We start from the raw sequence: 26,225 nt of genomic DNA, 5'->3' as shown, positions 1-26,225 counted from the left end.
CCCTGGGGACCACAGTGATGATCATAGCACATGCCAAAGGCTGCAACATAAGTGTGGTTGCAAATACATGCAAATATATATGCAAGTAACTTCTTTAACACTGACAGGCATGAATACAAAGATTAAGGCAAGATTACACAACACGCAGGCCCCATTTAAGTCAATTCTGCTGACATTAATAAAATGCAAAATTTACCCAATTTTGATGCATATGACAGCACTTTTAATGAGAAATGACAGTCCAAGAATTTAACTACTAAAACCCATATCAACAGAAGACCATTATATATTGACTACTTTTTTGTTTTGGCTTCATAATTTTAACAAAAATCAAACAAAACTGCCAATACAGTACTGGAATTTACTGGATATAAGTACAATGTGAAGATTGTGTCTGCAAACTTTTCACCAACTGTTTCACATCAGGCTTGTATTCCGTTGTAGCAGCACAGAGACAGTCGATCAGAAGTCTGTCAGTAAGAGAGGTGTGCAGTTTTGCCTTGATTCCCATGGAGGAGAATGAACTTTCACGGACATATGTAGACTCAAAGCAAGTTAGCACTTTTCTGGCACATTTCAGTAATGTCTTTCTGTACAAAGGCCATCCAAAATGTTTCAGTGTCCTCTTCCTTATCCTAGCTTTTAGAATACTATTGTTTTGCAGTTCTATCATTTCTTTTTCAACGCCAAATCTCACTGCTGAAGGTGAGACTGCCTTTACTTGAACTGAAAAGGGAGTCCATTGCTCCGTGTGGGATGGAGGCCGGGCTGCCTGGCTGCAGCGCCAGACATGGCCAGTGTGAGCCAATCAACACCTCAGGCTCTGCCCACAAGGCTAAGCAGACAGCACTTCCCACAATGCCCCGCTCCTGGCACCTCCTCCTGGAGACTAAAAACACCGACACCCTGTACTTGTCTGTTCCAGCAGGCCCGTCTGCTTGTGTCTTTAAATGTTCACCTCACCTGGGAGATGCGTCACCATTGCAGAAAGTGTTCCCAGTGGAGGCCATGTTCAAAGGATCCCACCTGCGGGCCACATGCTGAGCCCCGCGTAAACCCAAACCACACTGCAGATTGCAAACAAATGGGTCGCAGGTCACATGTGGCCCACAGGCCATGTGTTGAATAGCCCTGCTTTAGGAGGTAGGGTCTGAGCCACAAGCTGATTGGAATACTTCCCTTCTGAAGACCATGTCATGTCTGACTTGCTGGGTGATTGCGTAATGTGCTGTGAACATGTGGATGGAGGACCATATCACTGCTCTATATATCTCATGAGCTGGGATGTGAGTGAGAAATGCTTTGGTGTGTTTGCCAGTGCAGGAACCTGTGCAAGGCTGTAGCATTTGCAAATGCAGGAGACTATCCACAAAGAAATCCACTGAGATGACACAAGCTGGCCTTTCAACCTATCTGCAACAGCTACAAATAACTGAGCTGATTTTCTTAATGGTCTAGTCTTAATGTAAAAGGCCAATGTCCTGCACACTTCAATGGTGTGGAGTGTCTGTTTTTAACCACCAGAATACAATTTAGGATAAAACACTAAAATAAATATGTCCCAATTGATATGGAACTGAGAAACCACCATAAGAAGGAACACAGGGTAAGGTCTTAACTGCACCTTGTTCTTAAAGAACATTATGTAGGGGGCTCTGAGGTTAGGATCCTCAGTTCTGAAACTCCTGGCTGAGGTTATAGCCATTAGGAAAGCTACCTTTTTAGAGACATAAAGAACATATGGCTAGCTGTTCAAATGGAGAATCTGTCTGTCTTGATAGGACAAGGCTGAGGTCCCACGGAGGGACGAGTTGGCACATGGAGTAACAAGTTGGCACACCAACAGACATGATCTATCTCTACCTTTTAGGAACCAATTAACCACGGGATCAGAGAATACTATGCAACTTTGTATCCCAGGATGGAATGCCAGTATGGCAACCAAGTGGGCCCTTATAGATGAAGCCAAAAGACCTTGCTACTTCAGCTAAAGGAGGCAGACCAGGGCAAGTGGGACCGGTGCTAGCATAGGAGATGAACGGAGTTGCAATGCCCAAATGGAGAACTTCTTTTATAAATACATTAAAAGCAAGAGGAAGACCAAGGACAGGGTAGGCCCACTGCTCAGTAAGGAGCGTGAAAAAGTAACAGGAAACTTGGAAATGGCAGAGATGTTTAATGACTTGTTTCGGTCTTCACTGAGAAGTCTGAAGGAATGCCTAACACAGTGAATGCTAGTGGGAAGGGGGTAGGTTTAGAAGACAAAATAAAAAAAGAACAAGTTAAAAATCACCTAGAAAAGTTAGATGCCTGCAAATCACCAGGGCCTGATGAAACGCATCCTAGAATACAGCCGTTCCCCAACTTAGCAAACAAGTTACATTCCGAATAGCTGGTCGTAACTCAATTTGTTCGTAAGTCGGAAATATCCCATATGAAGCACTCGAAGTGTAACCAAGCACCAACAACACAGCAAACAGCAACAAAAAATAGAAACACACGAAAAAAACAACACTACTGCAGCAACAGCAAACTTTATTTAACAAACATGAACAGGAAATACAAAACACAATGCAGTAATTTAAATACAGTAATGTGAACTGAATTAATTGGATAAGGGAGAAGCGGTGGATGTCATATACCTAGACTTTAGTAAGGCATTTGATACGGACTCGCATGAGATTCTTATTGATAAACTAGGCAAATATAACTTAGATAGGGCCACGATAAGGTGGGTGCATAATTGGCTGGATAACCGTAGTCAGAGAGTTGTTGTTAACGGTTCTAAATCCTGCTGGAAAGGGATAACAAGTGGAGTTCCGCAAGGGTCTGTTTTGGGACCCGTACTGTTCAATATCTTCATCAATGATGTAGATATTGGGATAGAGAGTACGCTTATTAAGTTTGCAGATGATACCAAACTGGGTGGGGTTGCAACTTCTTTGGAGGATAGGGACATAATTCAAACTGATCTGGACAAATTGGAGAAATGGTCAGAGGTAAACAGGATGAGGTTTAATAAAGAGAAATGCAAAGTGCTCCACTTAGGAAGGAACAATCAGTTCCATACATACAAGATGGGAAGCGACTGTCTAGGAAGGAGTACAGCGGAAAGCGATCTAGGGGTTATAGTGGACCACAAGCTGAATACGAGTCAGCAGTGTGATGCTGTGGCAAAAAAAGCAAGCATGATTCTGGGATGCATTAACAGGTGTGTTGTGAGCAAGACACGAGAAGTCATTCTTCCGCTCTACTGTGCGCTGGTTAGGCCTCAGTTGGAGTAGTGTGTCCAGTTCTGGGCACCACATTTCAAGAAAAATGTGGAGAAATTGAATGATTAAAGGTCTAGAGAACATGACCTATGAAGGAAGGCTGAAAGAATTCGGTTTGTTTAGTTTAGAAAAGAGAAGATTGAGGGGGGGATATGATAGCAGTTTTCAGGGTGTCATGAGGAGGAGGGAGAAAACTTGTTCATCTTGGCCTCTGAGGACAGAACAAGAAGCAATGGGCTTAAACTACAGCAAGGGAGGTTTAGGTTGGACATTAGGAAAAAATTGCCCAGGGAGGTTGTGGAATCTCCATCTCTGGAGATATTTAAGAGTAGGTTAGATAAATGTCTATCAGGGATGGTCTAGTCAGTTCTCGGTCCTGCCATGAGGGCAGGGAACTGGACTCGATGACCTTTCGAGGTCCCTTCCAGTCCTAGTATTCTATGATTCTTCCTCTTGGCCAAGTGTTAAGTGGCTCCTGTGGAGAGCTTCCTGCTACCCTGAAGGACTTGCCGAACCTGGTTTGAGCAGAGAAGCACCCTGGGATTCAGCCACAGTTTTCTAGGCTGTGAGATGCAAGGACTCAAGGTTCGGATATTGGAGATACCTGAACCGTCTGACACAAGACTAAGGCTAACAGAAAGTGTGATACGCACTTCTACTGACATGTCCAGGAAGAAAGTGTACCAGTCCTGACAAGGCTGGGCTACTGCTATTAGCATGACCTATGCTCGACCCCTCTTGATTCTGAGGAGTAATTAATGAACTAATGTACTCAGTGGGAAGGCATAGAGGAGATGATTTCCCTACGGCAGGAGGAAAGCATCGTCACAGGATCCTGGATTGTGGCTCTGGTATGAACATCAGGTGACACTTCCCACTGTGGTGTGTGGCAAAACAAGTCCAGTTGGGGCATGCCTCACCTCCGGGAGAATAAGTTGGCTACGTATAGGCAAAGAGACTACTCACGTCCATGAAAAGACCTGCTGAGATGGCCCATCAGCTTGTTCTAGGACCCAGGAATGCAAGATGCTAGCTCGTGGACTGAACATCCCACACAAAAGTCACATAGAAAAAGGGCTTGTCTCTGCACAGACAAGAGGAGTGTGCACTCGTCTGTTGATACAGAACATCATCGTTGTGTTGTCCATCACCACTGATACACAGTGTCCTGCTATGTATGCGTGAAAGGTCTGATATGAAAGGTGTATTGCCTGTAGCTCTCTGACACTGATATGTAGAGCTGTTGACCTGAGACTGAAGACCCTGGGACCTGAGATCCCCTAAGTGTGCCCCCAAACCCAAGTTGGACACGTCCATCTCTAGTAACCAGGATGGCTGAGGGAGTAGGAAGAGGTCTCCAGAGAGGGTATTGATGGGGTCTACCCACCATCATAGGGAATCTAGCACTGAACCTGGCAGGGTAACAATGATGTCTAGGCTGCAGTAGGATGGTTGGAATACTGACTCTAGCGACATCTGAAGGGGCCTGAGTGTGGCACACAGCCCACAAAAGTTACAAGCAGCCATTTGCCCAGTAAGTTTCAGATAGTTCCTTGCTGTGATGGTAGGAAACTGTATGAGACTCGGGATGAGGTCGATCAGTGACTAAAATCTGTATTCTGGTAGATCTGAGAGTCGAAGATCACCCCCTATAAATTCTATCCTCTGAACTGGGTACTGTGCATCATTTACGAGGAGGCCCACGATGTTGAAAATAGTTCTGATCATTTAAACCTTTGTCTGCACCTGGAATCTGGGGCAGCTTTTTATAAGCCAATCATCTAGGTACGAGAACTAGATGTAGAGAACTGCTACAACTGCCAAGCATTTCATGAAGCCCTGAGGGCCTGAAGATAAGCCAGAAGGCAGAACTGTGAATTGGTAGGGCATCATTCACTAGGAACTTGAGGTATTTCCTATGAGGTGGTGTGATGGCTATGTGGAAATATGCATGCCTTATTTTGAGGGAGACATACCCATCTGCTGAATCCAGGGATGGGATAAGGGAGACAAGACAGACCGTGCAGAACTTGACTTTCTTTATGAATGTGCTGAGTTCTCGCACATTAAGAATGGGCCTGAAACTACCCTTGGCCTTCGATATGAGGAAATACCAAAAATAAACTCCCCTCTACTGCCCCCTGGGGTAGGAACATAAAGACTTGCTTGTGAGAAAGGTCCCTGAAAAAGGACAGGGATGGGGGATGGAAGGACAGAAAGGAGGAGAATTAGATGGAGTATCCCTCTCTACCATGCTGAGCACCACGCAAATTAGAAAGGAGAAAGTCAGGAGACAAAGGTAAGCCTGTTTGGATCCAGAGGAAGATTTGGTACGTCATCTTTGAGCGCTCCGAGGAAGATTTGGGCTGGACAGAGATCTGGTCAGGGGCCCAGTCTTGCCTTTTCCTGCTGCTGCAATCTTCTCCAATAAAAGGAGTCCTGGAGGCTCAAGGATTGGAAGGACCAAGATGGGGGCTGAGGTTTGAAATGCCTATATTATGGTGCCAGCATAAGAATGCCTGGGGACTTCAAAGCGGCCCTGGAGTCTTTCAAATTATAGTCTCTCCTGTCTATTTTTTCTGAAAACAACATCAGCCCTTGAACAGCAGGTCTTGCAAAGTTAGTTGGACCTCAGAAGTAGAGCCCCGTGTGGCATCTGCCAAAAATGCGTTACGAATATCCACATCCATATTCACGGATGCAGATGCCCACAGACATAAAAAGTGGATATCCATGAATTTGCAGATAGGCCGGACATCAGTAGCATCTTCTCATAACCACTTCTATGGCTATGGTGCGAGCTGCCGCATCAGCTCTGTCAAAAGTTGCTTGTAAAGAAGCCTTTGTGATCAGTTTGCCCTCCTCCATTAGGCAGATGAACTCTTATCAAGAGCCTTGTGGTAAAATTCTGTGAACTTTGACAATGCCGAGGAGGGGCTATGAGCATAGCGGCTGATGAGGGCCTGATGGCTAGAAATTCTAAGTTGTAGGTCTCCCATAGAGTACATCTTCCTCCCAAATAGAGCAATCTTTTGGCCCCACTACTTTTGGGAGAAGACCCCTGGAACTCTTGGAACTCCCACTGGTTTGCATCCTCCACTACTAAAAAAATCAGAGGGTGGGTGGGAATACAAGTATTCATATCCCTTAGAGGAGACAAAGCAGCGCCACTCATTCCGCCTTGTTGCACATGACAGAGGCAGGGGTTTGTAAGAGGAACCTCGCAGTGTCCATAATTGTTTTAATAATAAGGGCAATGTAGGATGGTCCCAAGGAGGTGAGGATATCCAATACAGGATCTAAATCCTCAGCAATCTCCTCTGCCTGGATGCCCAGGGTTTGGGCTACCCTGTGCAGGAGCTGCTGCAATGATCTTGTAGCCCAATAGGGCTTGCAGAGGGGCTCTTCCCCCTCCAGGTTAGGAGGCGGCCACTCCGCCTCAGTCCACTGAGTTCCCGTAGCCTTACTCTCAGGCCTGTGTTCATACCAGAGCAACAGTTAGTGGAACAATCACCCTCTTCAGGGCTGTCAACTCAGGCCTGAGCCTCAAGCCAATTCATACTTTGAGGAAACCCAACTTTTTTTTTTTTTTTTTTTTTTTAATAATGGAGATATACCAATCTCCTAGAACTGAAAGGGACCTAGCAGGAGACTGCTTCTGACAACTTGCCAGAGGGCGCCACACAAACTGTAGAGAGATTACCACTAGGGATGTAAAATCTTAACTGGCAAATATAGTGCCCATCTATAAAAAGGGAAATAAGAACAACCCAGGAAACTACAGACCAGTTAGTTTAACTTCTGTGCCAGAAAATCATCTGCAAACACCTGGAAGGTAGTAAGGTGACATGGAACAGCCAGCATGGATTTGTAAAGAACAAATCATCTCAAACCAATCGGATAGCTTTCTTTGATAGGATAACGAGTCTTGTGGATAAGGGAGAAGCGGTGGGTGTGGTATACCTAGACTTTAGTTAGGCATTTGATACGGTCTCGCATGATATTCTTATCAATAAACTAGGCAAATACAACTTAGATGGGGCTACTATAAGGTGGGTGCATAACTGGCTGGATAACCATACTCAGAGAGTAGTTATTAACGGTTCTCAATCCTGCTTGAAAGGTATAACAAGTGGGGTTCCGCAGGGGTCTGTTTTGGGACCGGCTCTGTTCAATATCTTCATCAACGATTTACATATTGGCATAGAAAGTACGCTTATTAAATCTGCAGATGATACCAAGCTGGGAGGGTTGCAACTGCTTTGGAGGATAGGGTCATAATTCAAACTGATCTGGACAAATTGGAGAAATGAGAAGGGAGGAGAATTAGATGGAGTATCCCTCTCTACCGTGCTGAGCACCACGCAAATTAGAAAGGAGAAAGTCAGGAGACAAAGGTAAGCCTGTTTGGATCCAGAGGAAGATTTGGTACGTCATCTTTGAGCGTCCCGAGGAAGATTTGGGCTGGACAGAGATCTGGTCAGGGGCTCAGTCTCGTCTTTTCCTGCTGCTGCAATCTTCTCCAATGAAAGAAGTCCTGGAGGCTCAAGGATTGGAAAGACCAAGATGGGGGCTGAGGTTTGAAATGCCTATATTGTGGTGCCAGCATAAGAATGCCTGGGGACTTCAAAGCGGCCCTGGAGTCTTTCAAATTATAGTCTCTCCTGTCCATTTTTTCTGAAAACAACATCAGCTCTTGAACAGCAGGTCTTGCAAAGTTAGTTGGACCTCAGAAGTAGAACCCCGTGTGGCATCTGCAAAAAAATGCGTTACGAATATCCACATCCATATTCACGGATGCAGATGCCCACAGATATAAAAAGGTGGATATCCATGAATTTGCAGATAGGCCGGACACCAAGAGCCAGTAGCATCTTCTTATAACCGCTTCTGTGGCTATGGTGCGAGCTGCCACATCAGCTCTGTCAAAAGTTGCTTGTAAAGAAGCCTTTGTGATCAGTTTGCCCTCCTCCATTAGGCAGATGAACTCTTATCAAGAGACTTGTGGTAAAATTCTGTGAACTTTGGCAATGCCGAGCAGGGGCTATGAGCATAGCAGCTGATGAGAGTCTGCTGGTTAGAAAGAGGAAGTTACTCACTTCGTGCAGTAACAATGGTTCTTCGAGGTGTGTCCCCGTGGGTTCTCCACGTGTGGTGTCGGGCTGGTCCCGGCGCCGCAAATCGGAGCTTGCCAGAGCTGTGTGTGGGGCCGGACCGCACGTGCGCAAGCCGGTTTCGCACCTTTCATCTGCCGCGCGCGGTCCGGTGCCCGCCTGTTCGTCTCACCGCCTATCTGCAAGACAGACAGACAAGATTCCGAAGCAGGGAGGAGGGTGGGTCGTGGAGCACCCACGGGGACACACCTCGAAGAACCATCGTTATTGCACGAAGTGAATAACTTCCTCTTCTTCTTCGGGTAGTCCCCGTGGGTGCTCCACGTATGGTGACTCCGAAGCAGTAATCTCAGTTAGACGTGGGCTTCGGAATCGGGATTCTGAACACTAGGCAGCACTGCCAAGGCTACTGCTGAGTCAGAGGAAAAGTACTGAACAATTGCATAATGCTTTGAAAAGGTGCAAGTTGAAGACCAAGTCGCCGCCCGGCAGATGTCCCGCAGAGGGACTCCTTTCACGAAAGCTGCAGACGCAGCAACTGCTCATGTCGAGTGGGCCCTAGGCTGCGACGTGAGCGGCTTCTTACAAATAGTATAGCAAGTCATAATACAAGAGACAACCAGTTTAGAAATACGCTGGGCCGATAAGGACTCGCCCGTAGAAGGCCCTGATGTTGAAACGAAGAGGCGATCCGTCTTACGCAGAGTATGGGTTCTACCTATATAGAATGCTAAGGCTCTATGAACATCGAGGGTATGCAGGAAAGCGTCACGCTGAGAGGTATGAGGTTTTGGATAGAAACATGGCAAAACGATTGGCTCATTTATATGAAAATCTGTGCAGACTTTAGGTAGAAAGGCTGGATGAGACCTCAGTATCACTGATTCCGCGTTAAAGACTGTATAGGGAGGTGTTGACATCAATGCAGTTAATTCGCTCACCCTACGTGCCGATGTTATGGCAAGAAGAAAGAGTACCTTCATTGTAAGCATCGACATGGGTACTGTGGCCAACAGTTCAAACGGTGGTCGAGTTAGGACATCAAGCACCAAGTCAAGACTCCATGCAGGTGGCGGAGGCCTACGTGGTGGGTTAAGGTTAGCCAATCCTTTGAGAAATCTGGTCATCATGGGATGGGAGAAAAATCGACTTGCCTTCAACGGGGTAGTGAAAGGCAGCTATCGCAGCCACATGAACTTTAAGCGATGAGATGTAGAGTCCAGTCAACTGTAGCTGGAGGACATAGTCCAGTAAAACATGTAGTGGTGAAACAAGGGGGTCTAGAAGCTTAGGAGCACACCAGCACACGAATCTAGACCACTTGGACAGGTTAAGTTTTCCTGGTGGTATCCTTCCTGCTGTGTAAGAGAACACGCTTCACCTGGTCCGAACAAAGATTCTCGGATGCGCTAAACCATGTATCATCCACGCAGTCAGGTGCAGAGTATCCAGCTTCGGATGAAGAAGGGAGCCTTTCTGTTGTGTGAGCAAGTCCGGTAGGTAAGGCAATCGGCGTGGTGCTCGTACGGAGAGCTGCAGAAGAGTTGAGTACCATGGCTGTCTGGGCCACGCTGGGGCTATGAGTATCACTCGTGCCCTGTCCATCACGATCTTCTCGAGTACTCTGGGAATGAGTACAACAGGGGGGAATGCATACAAAAGTGATGTGCCCCAATGAAGGAGAAATGCATCTCCCAGAGAGTGATTGCCCACGCCTGCTCTGGAACAGTAAGTCCTGCATTTCGCATTTGCACGTGTGGCGAACAGATCTATCACCGGAAAGCACCACCAATGGAAGAGAGGTAAGAGGACATCCGTGCGGATCACCCACTCGTGGTCTTGAGGGAAATGTCTGCTCAGCACATCCGCAGTGGTATTGTTTGCACCTGGTAAGTATGACGTGACTATAAAAATGTTGTTTCGAATGCATCAGTTCCAGAGGCAGATCGCTTCTGCACAAAGTGAACGGGATCGGGCACCCCCTTGTCAGTTCACATAATACAGCGCCACTACATTGTCTGTGAGAATTCTGGCGACAGTGCCTCTTATGTGTAACTTGAAGTGTTTGCAGGAACGAAACACCGCTCGGAGCTCGAGAAGGTTGATATGGAGCATCATCTCTGTCGTGGACCAGCGGCCCTGAACTGTTTTTGCGCCCATATGGGCACCCCAGCCGATGAGAGAGGCGTCTGTGGTTATCTCCGCTGACGGCTGCGGTGCGTGGAAAGGGACTCCTGACAGCATGTTGCTGTGATCGGTCCACCATAAGAGGGAGTCTTTGACGTGTGCTGGTAGCACCACGGTCTTGCGGATACTGTGCCTGGTAGGAATGTATACCGTGCTTAGCCAATGCTGTAGACACCTGAGGTGTAGGCTTGCGTGGCGCACTGTGATTGTAGTTGACACCATATGACCCAGAAGCTGGAGGCACACACATACCGGGAGTGTTGGTCATTTTGAAGCGCTGCTTTCGGATGAAACGATTTAGACCTCTCAGATCGAGGATGGGTCTCCACCCCCCTGATTTCTTGGGAACTAGGAAATACCTGGAGTAAAACCCTTTTCCCCAGAATTCGGCGGGTACTCGCTCTATGGCTCCAATCTCGAGCAGGTGAAAAACTTCTCGAAGAGCGGCCCCGTGAGATGGGTCCCTGAGAAGGGAGGGGGTGGGAGGGATAGTAAGGGGGGACTGAGGCAAATGGGATCATTACGCCTGATATGACATGACCTCTAGTACCCATCGGTCCGAGGTAATGCTGGCCCATTGATGAAGAAATGGCCTCAGGCGGTGGTGGAATAAGGTGGTGGCAGGCTTTAGTGTGTTGATCACTGCAGATGTGTTCGAGTCCCCCGCACAGGAGTCAAACCTGCTGCTTCTGAGGAGGCCGAGCTGAAGAGCGATTCTGCTGCTGACGTTTGCGTTGATGGCGCTGTCTAAATCTAGGTTGGTCAGATCCACGCTGCTGTTGCTGCTTATAGGAGAAGTAATCGTATCTCCTTTGAAAGGGGTAGTATCGCCTGCATTTGAAAGGTGGTGTGTACATCCCTAGAGACCGAAGGGTAGTACGAGAGTCCTTGCCAGAATGGAGAACCTCATTGGTAGTGGAGGCAAACAGCTTGACGGTCAAAGGGTAAATCTTCCACTTTGGACTACAACTCCTTAGGGGCACCCGCCAACAATAACCAGGAAGCTCTTCGCATCGCAATACCTGTTGCCATCGCTCGAGTGGCTGTCGGCAATGTCCGCAGCGATCTGAAGCGATGTTCTACATGCAGTGAACCCTTCTTGGACAACTGCTTTAAGGAGACCTCTTATTGTCAGGGAGATGTTGCATAAGTTCCGGGAGCTTGGAGTAATTGTCAAAGTTATGATTTGACAAAAGGGCAGCATAATTGGCCACCCGCAGGAGCAGGGTTGAGGAGGAGTAAACTTTTTGGCCGAAATAGTCCAATTTCTTTGTATCCCTATCCGGTAGGGAATTTTTAAATTGGGGCATCTTACTCTTATGGCGAACCACATCCACTATCAGGGAATTTGGCTGCGGGTGATTAAAAAGAAAATCCAAGCCTTTGGTTGGAACAAAATACTTTTTATCCACTTTCTTATTGGTGGGCGGTATTGATGTTGGCATCTGCCAGATGTCCTGTGCTACCTCCATGATAGCATCATCTATCGGGAGGGCAATCTTTCGTTATTGTTTCAGATGTAAATTCTTGAATAACTTATGCTGTTTAACCTGGGACTCAGTAAGTTGTACCTCCTGGGATTGCGCGACGCATTTAAAGAGGTCTTGGAATTCTTTAAGATCGTCCAGAGGTGACGTTTCGCCCAGAGACACCGGTTCATCCCTTGAAGGCACAGATGAGCGAGCATTAGGAGACATGTCTGGGTCAGTTTCTGAGAGTTGCCCTTCCTCTAAGTCCGGAGAACGAGAAGGTATCGTAGGTTGTAGCGGGGAATGTTTGAGAATCTCTGAATGTAGAGTGTTGGCTAATTGACTGACAGGAACATGGAGACCAGCGATGAGATCGAGAGTGACTGTGATGAGATGATTCAATATAGTAAAGTCTATGATGGTGCGTATAACGTCGGTCAGACCTTGCAGGTGACGAATGTCTAGAAGACCTAGCACTGCAATAACTGACATAATAGGTGCTTCGTGGTGAATGAATCGGTGAGCGTGAGAGTCTTGTAGGACGAGATCTAGAGCATCCCTGGTGTGAGCAGCTACGCTCTCTATAGTAATGGTGACAAGATGAAAGACTTCGCTCATGATATTCCCTCTGATCCCTTGTATGGCGTGTAGAAGCACAAGGGTGAGGAGATGGTTCCCAAGAAAAACCCGGGGAGGTATGCAGAGAGATTTCCTGGGTATTTGATTTTGATGCTGCTTTAGCAGAGGTTGCTGGAAGCTGTGCAGAGCCTGGAGACTGAAGGGTTAAAGGCTCAGAAGGAAGCATCTGGGCAGGAGTATGCCGGTGCTGAGGACAGCTCTGTGTGAGGAACAGTGATTACAGGCATCTCAGCACTCGGTGCGGACAGTTCCGGTGCCGCTGTAGCTGGCCCTTTAAGAAGCCCCGGTGCAGACTGTGCTGCCGAGATCGGGGAATGCCAGCCGGTTTCTTTGTAGTAGGAGCACGGGTTACCCTTGAGCCTGAGGTACCCAGCTTATCACCTGCGCTCACCCGTGGTTGCGGAGCAGCTGGCAGGGAATGAGCGGGGGAGGCTCTCTCCCTCTTAGGTGAAGGCAGAGCCTCAGAAGGAGCCCTCTGCTTTTCCGCCGTGGGGTCTGAGGCAGAGGATCCTGAAGCAGTGGAAGGCATGAGAGCCTTATTGAACAGGATCTCTTACAAACACCGCTCCCGCTCCTTGCGGGCTCTGGTCGTCAGGCTGGCACAGTGGGTGCACTTTTGGGGGATATGTGCCTCCCCAAGGCAATGGACACAAGCCGAGTGCCCGTCTGACACCGGCATTGGCTCAGCGCATCTGGCACATTTTTTAAAGCCAGGGGAGCCCGGCATTTTTACACTCTGACAGGGCTGAGAGTTCGCACCTCCTAAGTGCCGCCGCTTTTTGTCTGTCAGTGGCTTTCTTTCCGCTTGCACTTCTTTTTTTTCTTTTTTTTTTTTTTAGTTAAAACAAACAATAACGGAGAGAAACAGTGAATGAGGAGAAATGTCTCTCCGCGGTTTGTTTGTTCGGGTTTTCTCTAGGTGTTTTTTTTTTTTTTTAAACGCGGAGTCAATGGAGGTAAAAACAGTAGCTAACAAAAAACACTATTGCTACATTGAAGTAGAAGTGGTTCTTCTCGGTTTTCCGGTTTCTCTCTCTCTCTCTCCTCTTTTTTTTTTTTTTTTTAAAACAACGAGCTAAACGAGGAACAGTTTCTATTCTTTTTCAAATTCCCCCTCAGGTAACTGCCTGAAGGAGAAGGGGAACCTCTGTTTGAGGAGAAAGGGGGAGCTCCGTCTGCGACCCAAAGCGGATGAGAAGAACTGGCGGGCACCGGACCACGCACGGCAGATGAAAGGCGCGAAACTGGCTCGCACACACGCGGTCTGGCGCCACACAGCTCTGGAAAGCTCCGATTTGCGGCGCCGGGACTAGCCCGACACCACACGTGGAGCACCCACGGGGACTATCCGAAGAAGAATTCTAAGTTGTAGGTCTCCCATAGAGTACATCTTCCTCCCAAATAGAGCAATCTTTTGGCCCCTCTATTTTTGGGAGAAGACCCCTGGAACTCTTGGAACTCCCACTGGTTTGCATCCTCCACTACTAAAAAAAAAATCAGAGGGTGGGTGGGAATACAAGTATTCATATCCCTTAGAGGAGAGAAAGTAGCGCCACCCATTCCTCCTTGTTGCACATGACAGAGGCAGGGGTTTGTAAGAGGAACCTCGCAGTGTCCATAATTGTTTTAATAATAAGGGCAATGTAGGATGGTCCCAAGGAGGTGAGGATATCCAATACAGGATCTACATCCTCAGCAATCTCCTCTGCCTGGATGCCCAGGGTTTGGGCTACCCTGTGCAGGAGCTGCTGCAATGATCTTGTAGCCCAACAGGGCTTGCAGAGGGGCTCTTCCCCTTCCAGGTTAGGAGGCGGCCACTCCGCCTCAGTCCACTGAGTTCCCGTAGCCTTACTCTCAGGCCTGTGTTCAGACCAGAGCAACAGTTAGTGGAACAATCACCCTCTTCAGGGCTGTCAAGTCAGTCCTGAGCCTCACGCCAATATTTGGACTGAGCCAACAGTCCAGGCTCTATGGGGACCTGACCCTGCGTCAGGGTGGGGTGGTGAACAGTCAGTGAAGTGGCACAGGCCCTGGTTCAGGGCAGGGCAGCAAACATACAGTTAGTCTACATAGTTATTAGTTCACAGTCGAGTAAACAAGAAGACATCCGGCAAATGCAGGCAGTTGGCCTGAAGTGGCAGATAGGGGAGACTGCCACTCAGCAGTGGGTGGTGGGGGGATGCAGACATACCCACTCCACTGTGTCTAAACCTGACTGGTAGGTATGAAAAAGCCTTCTGAAAAACTGTGAGTGTTGCATGAGCCAAGACCAAGCAAAACAAATTAGGTGACTGGCAAGCTGAAAATGTTGCAAGGTGGATCTTAATAGTACTGAATCAAAGGCTAGTCTGTTTAAATAAAATAGGTAGCCAAAGATCATCAATACAGAGGACTGGGACCAGCTCCAGGCTATGCTGGGCTGCCTCTATAGAAAGGCTCTTCAATTGAGCTGAATAAGTCTTCCTGCTCTGTATCAGGATTTCCTGGACCTGTAGGAAGCAGATTTCTGTCTGTAATACTCAACAAGCCAACACTACACCATCAGCTGCAATGAGTTTGGGTCTACACGGAGTGTTCAGCCATGGTGAAGAGAGATCAGATCTGGGCAATTTGTGAGCTGGCTATTTGTAAGAGGTCAGTCAATCAAAACCATCTCAGCTATGAACGCAGTACAAAGATAACTCTGTCTTATTTCATTGTGGGTGTTACCCCGGGACACAGAATCACTCACTGCGACACAGAATCACTCACTGCAGAAAGAAAGCATGCTGTAATGACCCCAGACTTGTGCCCTGTCTGGAACAAAATCATATGGCACTTGATGTTGGTGGCCAACAAGCCAATCATAGGCATCCCCTAATGGGCGGGGGGAAGGGCGGAAGATAGGAATACCAGCATTATGAACAACCTCCATAGCAATCACGCATGTGTGGTAAACAAATTCTCAGACAGGTTGCTGTTGACATCCAACAGATGAAAGATGAATGGTTTACCATGCTGGCATGACCACACTTAATAGCTTCCAGAGGAGAGACCAAGTGTGTGCTCCTTAGTTGTTCACATAGTGCATCACCTACATGTTATCTGCCAAGATCTGCACTGAGTAGTTTTGATGGGGAATTCCAAAAATGATGGTGCTAGGCTATTCTCAGAGGTGACAAATGACAGAACAAAAAGCAATGATCTCAAGTTGCAGTGGGGGAGATCTAGGTTGGATGTTAGGAAAAACTATTTAATTAGGAGGGTGGTGAAGTTAGGGATGTCAACATGCAGTTGACGTCACAATTAAGCAATAAATCTGGGCTTATGGATTAATCTTGTTGACTACATACACTCCCCGCTTGCAGCATGGGAGGGGTGGGAGAGGAAGCTGGTGCTTGTGAGGAGCTGGTGCCTGTGAGGAGTTTGGCTCCCCACAAACACCGGATCCGCCTTCCCCTCCCCAACCCAAGAGGCAGCAGCAAGGAGGGTGAGGGGGGGGGAGAGACTGGAACCAACATACATGGAGAGACAAAGGGTGCAATTTTGGGAGGGTGGGGGCAGCAGTCTTGCGCTCTGGGCACAGGTTGCTTTTCATCCCATTCCCAGACTATCAGAATGAAGGGAAAGTACCTGCATTCTGTGGATGCCTCTCACACCTGGCTGGTGAAGGGAGCTCATGCATTTTTTGGGTTCCTTCCACTAGCTCAGTTCTGTGATGACTGGTGGAATTACAAATTCCTTATTCGTCTGGTGTATTGTTGGAAAAGAGATTCAGCAGAGCCACAGCTGAAGGGATAACTGGTGAAGTCTGGCAAGCAGCCACACATGGGTGCTTGATCACATAAGGCCCTATCAGTCACAGACACATACATAACATTGTAGTCAGGTAAAATTCAAAGCTAAGAAATAGCAGGCACATTGAGAGGAAGTTGTCCTTTGGAGAACGTATGCTCTTGCTTACCCAAGTTTATCAAGACTCTTATGAGCTCATGCTGTGATGAAATAAAATGATTTTTTATTGTTCACCATGAGGCCTAGCTGAGGGAATAAAGAGGACAGATTTCAGGCTTGCTGACATGTCCTGCTGGGATCTGCCCTCCATCAGCCAATCATCCAGGTAAGGGTATACATGAATGTGCTACCTTTTTAGGGATGAAAGAGTGTAACCATTAAAACTGTTTATATTATGGTTACTTGCCAACTCCCAGCCCTGCTCCCCAGGAGCATGGCCAGAAGCTGGTGTGCTGAAGCCAGCTGTTGTCTCGCACTGCAGACTCTGCAGTACAAAGCCCACAGCGCAGCTGGCTCCCTGGAAGCACACCGGCTCCCGGCCTTGCTCCTGAGGAGCGGGCTGCTACCCCATCCTGCTGGTTGGCAGTTGGCTCCCCAGAAGTGGGGGTCAGCATATCCAGGCTGCCAGCACATCCAGGCTTCCGGCAAGCCTGCAGCATGTAACTGTGCAACTGCTAAGATTTTTAACAGTTCCATATTTACATTATTAATCAATTTTTTTACATCCCTACTACCTTCTTAGATGAGCAGTCACTACCTTTTGAAACTTCATGAAAAATTTTGGTGCCATGAAGAGTTTAAATGGCAATACTTTCTACTTGTAAAGATTTGGCTCACCATGAATCTTAACTATGTATTGTCAGCTGGGTGGATAATTATATGGAAATGCATCCTGCACATAAAAGTCAAGAGCCACGAATCACTCATGGGTCAAAAGATGTGGGATCACAGAGGCAAGCATATCTTCTTGAAAATGAGGTGACTCGTGTACATATTCATCTCTTCAGTTCTAGGATAGGATGAAGACCCCCTTTCTTCCTCAGGATAAAGGCAGAGACCTGGAGTTAATGACCAGAATAATCAAAGAAGTACTCTAAGGGATGCTCATTTCCCACTTCCTTGGCTAACCCACTTCTGTCTCAGAGGCCCCAGATTTGACAGGAACATCAAGAGTTGCCACAGGAATTGTTCCGGAGCCTCTCCCCACCTTCAGGAACTGCCTTGCCCCTTTCCACTGGGATAGCTGACAAACAGGTATTAAACATTATATCCTAAGGTGAAACTATTATTTTCCCTATCCTTTCTCTTCTCACAAAAGCAGAGGCAAGGTGATAAATGAATCTCACTGCCCAGGGTAGAGATTCGTTTAAGGTAAACTGAAGGAGGGTTGCTTTAGCTGTGCCATTTATGTCCTCATTCAGCTGCCATAGGAAGCATCGGTCGCCACATCGGACACTTCTGTTCAAAAGTCTCTGATCCCATTCACAGGAGCACCCTACAGTAGGATTCACAGTGAAACATACTCGAAGAACCACCCCCAATTCAGGCCCCTATTGTGGTATACACAGTATTAAAACAGTTTGAAACAGTTCCCACTCCAGAGAGCTTTACATATATACCTTCTTGGAGAGAAGGATGTATCACTTGCTTATGCCTTAAGGACTTCAGATCTTCTAAGAGTTCTTTTTCCAGCAAGTGTATTCTTGCTCGACAACCTGCTCAGAGAATGAAAGATATTATATATGCAATGAAATACTGTGTGCTATGCAAAACCGATAATTATTTAGTGTAATTATTTAATTAATAAGTAGTGTATCTCCTACTTTGTCCTTAAACTTTCTTTTATTGAGGCCAAACCATCCAAATTCTCCCCCTCCCCCGCCTCCTTTTCCCGCCCTAAGGTTATTGAGTGTTACCTGGATCACTTGTAGCTAGCGAGGGAGTCTGTACATTTTGTGATTCTTCTCCTCCAACTCTATCAACAGTATGAATGTCAAGAGCTTCCTACATGCAAAAAGAGCCTCACATAAATGTAAAATACTTTACATTTAAAATGCTCATCTTAACACAAGCTAGACAATAGTCATACCATTAGAACAGATCATACCATTAGAACAGATCATTAGAGTGGCCTAATACTAGTGCTTTGCATTTCTGTGCATTCAATTCCAGTTCCCAATCACACATTCTCTCTGAGCCAGTGAGAACTGAGTGTGCTACGAAAGTAGCAAAACACAGACAGTGCTACAAAATCAAACATTTTAAAACAACTTTTTCTGGGATCCCACAAGCAACAGCCTGGGAGGAGAAACGTATTGTTTTCAGCTCGTAACCACTAAGGAGCTTAAGTAAAGCCACTGCTTCTTCTAAGCATATTGGCTACATCTAGACTGGCAAGTTCTTCCGCAAAAGCAGCTGCTTTTGCGGAAACACTTGCCAGATGTCTACACTCGCCGCTTGATTTTGCGCAAAAGCACTGACGTTCTACTGTCCGAAATCAGTGCTTCTTGCGCAAATGCTCTGACATTTCCGTTCGGCAAAAGCCCTTTTCCGGAAATCCTTTTGCGCAAAAGGGCCAGTGTAAACAGCTGAAAACTGTTTTGCGCAAAAAAGCCCCGATGGTGAAAATGGCGATCGGGGTTTTCTTGCACAAAACCACGTCTAGATTGGCACGGACGCTTTTCCGCAAAAAGTGCTTTTGCGGAAAAGCGCCCGTGCCAATCTAGACGCTCTTTTCCGTTAAAAGCATTTGCGGAGAATCATGCCAGTCTAGACGTAGCCATTAAGTTTTATTGAGGACATTAAAGGAAGAGTAATTTACCTTGGATGCAAAGGACACAAAAAGAACTCCATCCACATCCTCAAGATCTGGCTTAACATCTGGAAAGACACTTCCTGGTCCCAGGGAGGTATTCTTGCTTGTCACTACATTCTTTCCTATATTTTTAGGAGGTCGTCCAGCCTTAGAGATCTTTAGCTTCCGTGGCCTTCCTCTTCTACTTGGGCCTGATGACATAGGATTTTGATTAGCACCAGTTCCTTTCTGGGACATGAAATTCCTTAGTACACCTGCTTTTTTCCTTCCAACAACATCTTTAGCTGAAAAAGGGCCACTTGTAGAGCATCCAAGCTTGAAACTAGATGATTTAGATACTGTCCATGGTGCCTCTTTGATAGAACAGTATTTTTGTGTCACTTTATTTCCAGAGCACTGGTTTTTCACAGCTCTTTCCTCAATTTCCATTACTGTGTCAAAGCAAGAGTCCTTATGATTTTCAAAACAAACAGGTAAGGATTCCAATATTGCACTCATTGTGGATTTATCCTTCTTACAAGAGGACAGCATGGTCTGTGGCAGCTCAGAGATTTTTACTGTACTCTTGGTGACTGCACACGGTTCTAGATAGACTACGGGCATTTTTCCACTATCCAATTTTAACATTTTAGCTTTGGCAACACCTGAAGGATTAGCCAGCATTCTTTTGATAGACCTGATTCCTGCATTTTTTCTGTCCATCTCACTGTGTTTTCTCAGTTGTTTCTCTAGTATGGGATCACTGTCACTATTGGAATACTCATCTGTTTCTTCATCTGTGTCTTCCTGCTTCACAGTTATCCCTTCACCGCACACACTTGACCCATACTCATAGTCATCTACTGGCTCTTCTTTAATGACCACATTAAAGTGTCCATTTGGATCCAATGGGGATGCTATCCGGGAGCTGCTTTCATAACTGCTAGTGATAGGACTGGAGGAAGAAAACAAACACTTTACCACACAGATGAAAAAATACAAAATACAAAAAAATTAAGAGATATACTGTCATATCAAATTGTATTTTCCTTCCCTCAAACAGATTCCTCCATACTGCACAAGTAAATGGTTCTTACAGCAGGAAGATACCACTTTACCAGAACATCTCCCTCTATAATTTTCAGCCCTCTTTGGGAAGGGACTTTAGAATAACACTGAGGTCAGCCAAGCTTGAGTGTGACTTTAAAGCAACTACTGCTAATTATGACAAATTTTCATTTTTAGCATTCAAGAAAATATATTCTGCCTTCTCATCTGTTTTTTTCAATCACATGGGCTCCACACAATATGGTGATTTCTTATTTTAGATAGTAGCACTCCTCTCCTTCTAGATCAGAATCATATTTAAATGTAACTGGAATTCTAATATGTACAGGACAAAATCTCCCTGCACATTTGGAATCTGAGCTAAATTCCGCTTTCAATTACTCTACTGTAAATTCAGAGTAACTCCAATAAAGTCAACTGCCTTAGTCTGAACTGAAATGAGTGTCAGTGAAAACAAAACATGGACAGGTATTAGAGAACTGCAACTGCAGGAGCATTTTCACTCCTATAAACAGGCTGTTTTGGGAGGTAAATACTGGTTGGTTACCATCAGTTTAGCAAACACTATCAAAATACAACAAGGAGTCCTATGGCACCTTAGAGACTAACAGATTTATTAGGGCATAAGCTTTTGTGGGTAAAACCCACTTCATCAGATGAACTGGGATGTAAGTTACAGAAGGAGTGTATATCACACACACACACACACACACACACACACACACACACACGAAGTTGATAATGTTAATGAAGTTAATCAAGTCAGAGTGGGTCATTTGGTCCAGAGATGTAAATATTCAGAGGGGAAATTGCCTTTGTAATGTGTTGAGATCCTTATTCCATCCTAAATATGGCATCTAGCCATGGAGAAGTGCACTTGAAAAATACAATTTGGAATTAACAGGGGCTTTTTTCCACAATAAATCTTAGCAAATGCTAGTTGGAATTTCAGAAGCAAGCCTATAGGTAGGTCACCTGAAATTTCACTCCATAAATCTTGAACATCAAGGGGAAAAAAAAACAGTGGCTTTCTAGGAAGAAAAGAATTCACCTGATCTTCTGTGTTAAGAGCCTTAGACATAAGATGGAACAAAACAAAAGCACAATCACATCCTTTTATCTGACTAAAAACAGTAAAGTATTCAGCCTCACTTCATCAGGTCAATCCAGAAGCCTATTTCTCTAGCAGTTCCACAATGCTGATTGCTGGAGTGTCATTAGATTGCAAACCGGCGGTGGGCAACCTGTGGTCTATTGGGGTTCTATGTGTGGCCCATGAGACATTTTGTTTATCACTGCACAGGCTTACCAGATTCTCTAGTTTTTGTCCACATAGGGTATTTTTTCCTTCCCACTATTACAAAAGCAACACGCACTTAAAGCCAGGGCAGGCTGATTGCACAAACATTATGAGAGCTGTGTGCTCTTCTCTGCATCCAATCAAAGTGTTGCTATGGTTCAATCAGCACATCCCACAAATTCTAGCAAAATTAGCAAGTTAAGGTTGTAGTTAGCAAAACTGCCCTTTCCTGGGAGACAATCTTGGTTATGACAGTCTTGCAGCCCACTGAGATGAAAGAGGGCCACTCATGTGGCCCACTTACTAGCCTAGGTTGCTTCTCACTGTTGTCAACTCTTTGGGGGCAGGGATCATGGAAAAAAGATGCAGGATTAGAGGAGCTCTGCTAAAGTGCAGGAATCAAACCAGCAATAAGATCACCCTTCTTAAGTTTAAATAGCTCAAAAAAAAAAAAAATCTTTAGCAGAATGAACTTCTTACAACACTTAAATAATTTAAAAATTGATTAAATTAATGTCTAATTATTATACATATGGCTATCACGAGAACCAAAGGTTTCCATTAGAAGGCTGAAGGATACAAATTTAACCTCTTAGCAACTTCTTGTGATGTTTACATAAGAACGGCCGTACTGGGTCAGACCAAAGGTCCATGTAGCTCAGTAGCCTGTCTGCCAACAGTGGCCAGCACCAGATGCCTCAGAGAGGGTGGACCGAAGACAATGATCAAGCGATTTGTCTCCTGCCATCCTTCTCCAGCCTCTGACAAACAGAGACCAGGGACACCATTTCTATCCCTTGGCTAATAGCCTTTTATGGACCTAACTTCCATGAAATTATCTAGCTTCTCTTTAAACTCTGTTATAGTCCTAGCCTTCACAGCCTCCTCTGGCAAGGAGTTCCACAGGTTGACTACATGCTGTGTGAAGAAGAACTTTCTTTTATTAGTTTTAAACCTGCTACCCATTAATTTCATTTGGTGTCCTCTAGTTCATAATAGTTCTTCTATTATGGGAATTAATAGAAAACGTTTCTTTATCCGCCCTCTCTACACCACTCATGATTTTATATACCTTTATCACATCCCCCCTCAGTCTCCTTTTCTCTAAACTCAAAAGTACCAGTCGCTTTAACCTCTCTTCATATGGGACCCATTCCAAACCCCTAATCATTTTGGTTCAGAAAAGGGCAACTCTTTCCAAGGCCAAAATACCTTTTTTGAGGTGAGGAGACCACATCTGTACATAGTATTCAAGATGTGGGCGTACCATAGTTTTATATAGGGGCAGTAAGATATTCTGTGTCTTATTTTCTATCCCTTTCTTAATAATTCCTACCATCCTATTTGACCGCCGCTGCACACTGTGTGGAAGTTTTCAGAGAACTATCCACGATAACTCCAAGATCTCTTTCCTGATTTGTCATAGCCAAATTAGCCCCCCCCTTCATACTGTACGTATAGTTGGGGTTATTTTTCCCAATGTGCATTACTTTACACTTATCCACATTAAATTTCATTTGCCATTTTGTTGCCCAATCACTCAGTTTGGGGAGATCTTTTTGGAGTCCCTCGCAGTCTGCTTCTGTCTTGACTATCCTAAACAGTTTGGTATCATTCGCAAACTTTACCACCTCACTGCTTACCTGTTTGAATCCTTTGTTCAACAGTTTGAGATTCTCTAATACCAGGTAGGGATGTAAGCGACTAGTGAACTACCCAATAAGAATAGGCTTATCAGGTAGTTCAGTCCTACTCCACTAGTCGCTTCCCGCCCAGCATCTTCTCAGCTGGGGAGGAGGGGATGGCAGGAGATGCAGAGACACAGTGGGAAACAGCGTGAGCGGGGATTCAAACAGTCTCCGTTTGCTCTGGGGTCCCCGCTGCACTGCTGCCTTTTAAATGCAGTAATAGCCGCGGACATCTCTTACTACATTTAAAAAGCAGAAGTGCAGTCAGGATAGTGAGTGCCACACCCCACCCTTATCGACTAATCGCAATTTAACATTCCTAATACCAGGTATAATATATGAATTAACTACATGACATTTTTTCTGTATTTCAACAATATCCCACTAAAATGTGAGCCTCATGGCATCCTACATAACAATACATTTTAAAGTCTCATAGATTTTCAGATTTCTAAATATGGGAAAGAACACAATACTAAACTTTAAATGGAAATACCCTTCCCAAGGAAAACTAATAGTTCCTTAAGATATACCAGTAATTACTGCTCATTAAAACTAAGTTACATAAACTGAATTAGGTAGACAGAGCAAGAGGAATAAAATGGAAGGATTTTTTTTTTTTTAAAAGGGCAAGAGATATTTGTGGACAAGGAAAGTAAGAAAAATCTAAAAGGTATCAAAAATAACACAGGGAAACAGAAAAGGATTTAAGGGAATGGAAGAAAAGAGAAGCAAAACCCCCCATACTTCTGAACATGTAAAAAGAAATGACATAATCCAAAGTAATTGCAGAGGGCAGTAAAAACAAAGTAGAAAGAAGATGCATCAAAAGCACAAGATAAAATTAAAAAGCGTAATTTACTGTATTAGATTAAAGTTGTTTGGGCACACAGACTGTCATTTAGTTAGCTGCTGTTGTGTATATTTTCCATGTCTTGAACATCTCATTAATGGAGATGTCAAGAAGGGATTTAAAATCCTGTTTAAAAAGCTAACTGGTTAGCTGGGACCCTGCGGGCGGGGAGCTACTCAGGTGCACCACAGGTTTCTCTGGACAGAATGAGCCTGGCACACTATACCACAGGCAGGGAGCTTCTCCAGTCCGGCCAGGCCTGCTAATAAAGATGCTTGTAAAGGTGCTGCTTGTAAAGGTGATGCTTAACGGGTAACCAATTAACCCTTTACATACCTAATCTTAATATACACCATCTTTAACTGATATACAACAGACCTCAGAAAGACCAGTCTGCACTATAGCCTGACACGTGATCATGAATTTGAGAAAAAAAAGCTATAAAGTCACTGACCCTGAATAGGGAAACGGCAAGAAAGAGAAAACTGTTGAAAGTGATTTAAGTAAATTAGTGGAACACATCTGGTACACTATATCAGTTTAAGTGTACCATATATCAATTTAACTTATATTGATATAGAATCAACAATCTATATTGTAGTGAGGCATTCTTAAAATGAAATAAGAGCATATAAGAGGGAGCTTATAAGAATAGATTTCTAAGCAGATTAAAATAAGTTAGTTCAACTTTCTCATGTAGACAAGGCCTGAGAGAAGTTTTAAAAAGTGGAATTAACAGCTAATTACAATGTGGCAAAAAACATCCTTCCTTACAGTGTATCTCCTTTGGTTGTGGAAATCAAGGCCCTGCTAGATTTAGCAAAAGACAATACTCCTCTAGCCAATAGAGAAATGATGGTGGTATCCAACATGGCACCGTAGTTAAGACTGAATTACATTTCACATTTAAAAGCAAACATTCAACCAGTTATATAATAAAACAATATATACACCCAGCCCTTCCAAAGCTTAAATCACTAATTTTTAAACACTGACTTTTTAAAAAAAATTTACAAGGAAATCCATTAATTAGTTTAGGAGTTAAAAGTATGTGCTCTGAGAAATGCAACACCTTGGAATTATATTATTACAAACATACACATGAAGTCCCGAGCAGACATAACATATGCAAGTTCCGCACAATCAACAATAAACTATGAGAATGAGATACAGTGAGTTATAGCATTTTCCCTTAACTGCCAGTCAAGAGAATGAGGAGAACATTTGTTGTGAAAGGGAATGCAAAATTCTTGTTCCTTATTGAGAATGAAGTTGAGGGGAACCACCTCTGGAAGGAGTCATATAATATTTCCAGTTTTAAATGTTGTTTCCATAGGTGGAAAGTGAATGAAGACTGTTATTCCTGTGAAGGTAGATATTAAAAATGTAAAGAAAATACCTGAATAATGTTCTGAGGGTAGTACTAGGAGTAGCCATACAAAAATACTATGTATCTATTAGGGATGTTAAATTTAGATTAATTGGCTAATCGAATAGTCAATGCAATTTGCATTGACTATTCGATTAGTCGATAAGGGCACCTCCACCTTTGAAGTGTAGCAACAGCTCCAGGGCTGTTGCTACACTTCCAAGGCGAAAGAGCTGCAGTAAGCACGGAACGCAAGCACTCCCACGCTGGCCTTGCATACCCGCAGCATATCAAAGTGGCACCACTGCATGGAGCCCAGGGTCAGCAGGAGAGTCCCCAGCTGGCCCCGGGCTGCATTCAGCATTTCATTGTGGCAGACCCTGGGCTCCTCTTCTCCCCCCCCCCCCCCCCCTTGCTGACTCTGATAGAGGCAGCAAGGGCAGGGGAAAGCGATTAGTCGACTATTCGTTCAAATCCCTAGCGCCAGAAGCCCTAGCTGGTCCCATCCTGGGGAGGTGGCTTCACTGCAGCAGAGAAGCCTCCTACCCAGGAGTGGGGCCATCAGCCCTTGCCAGTCTGCTCTCAGAGAGGCTTTATACTGCACAGCCCACACTGTGTGCAACTATGTAACCGCTAGGATTTTTAGCAGTTAAATAGTTACATTTTTAAATGCCTTTTTACATCCCTATTGTGTTGTA

At 45.1% G+C, this 26,225-nt stretch overlaps 1 protein-coding gene across 12 annotated transcripts in view; it reads right to left on the bottom strand.

Annotated features, from left to right (window-relative positions):
• Window positions 1-26,225, bottom strand: part of MGA (MAX dimerization protein MGA) — a 90,258-nt gene that overhangs the window by 54,839 nt on the left and 9,194 nt on the right. For all 12 annotated transcript variants that reach the window (XR_016349661.1, XM_089778488.1, XM_089778493.1 and 9 more), the window contains exons 3-5: window positions 19,277-20,204; window positions 18,372-18,459; window positions 18,075-18,170 (exon numbers count right to left, since the gene is read on the bottom strand). Coding sequence is in view for 11 of the 12 variants with exons in the window: in XM_089778488.1 (XP_089634614.1) it covers window positions 18,075-18,170; window positions 18,372-18,459; window positions 19,277-20,204 (1,112 nt within the window). In the remaining variant the exon portion in view is untranslated. The remainder of the gene's footprint in view (window positions 1-18,074; window positions 18,171-18,371; window positions 18,460-19,276; window positions 20,205-26,225) is intronic.

The sequence above is a fragment of the Pelodiscus sinensis genome, chromosome 5, assembly GCF_052426305.1.
Source record: "Pelodiscus sinensis isolate ZL-2025 chromosome 5, ASM5242630v1, whole genome shotgun sequence".
Lineage (NCBI taxonomy): Eukaryota > Metazoa > Chordata > Testudines > Trionychidae > Pelodiscus > Pelodiscus sinensis.
The sequence above is the reverse complement of the archived record's forward strand: the minus strand, read 5'-3'. Positions and strand labels throughout refer to the sequence as shown.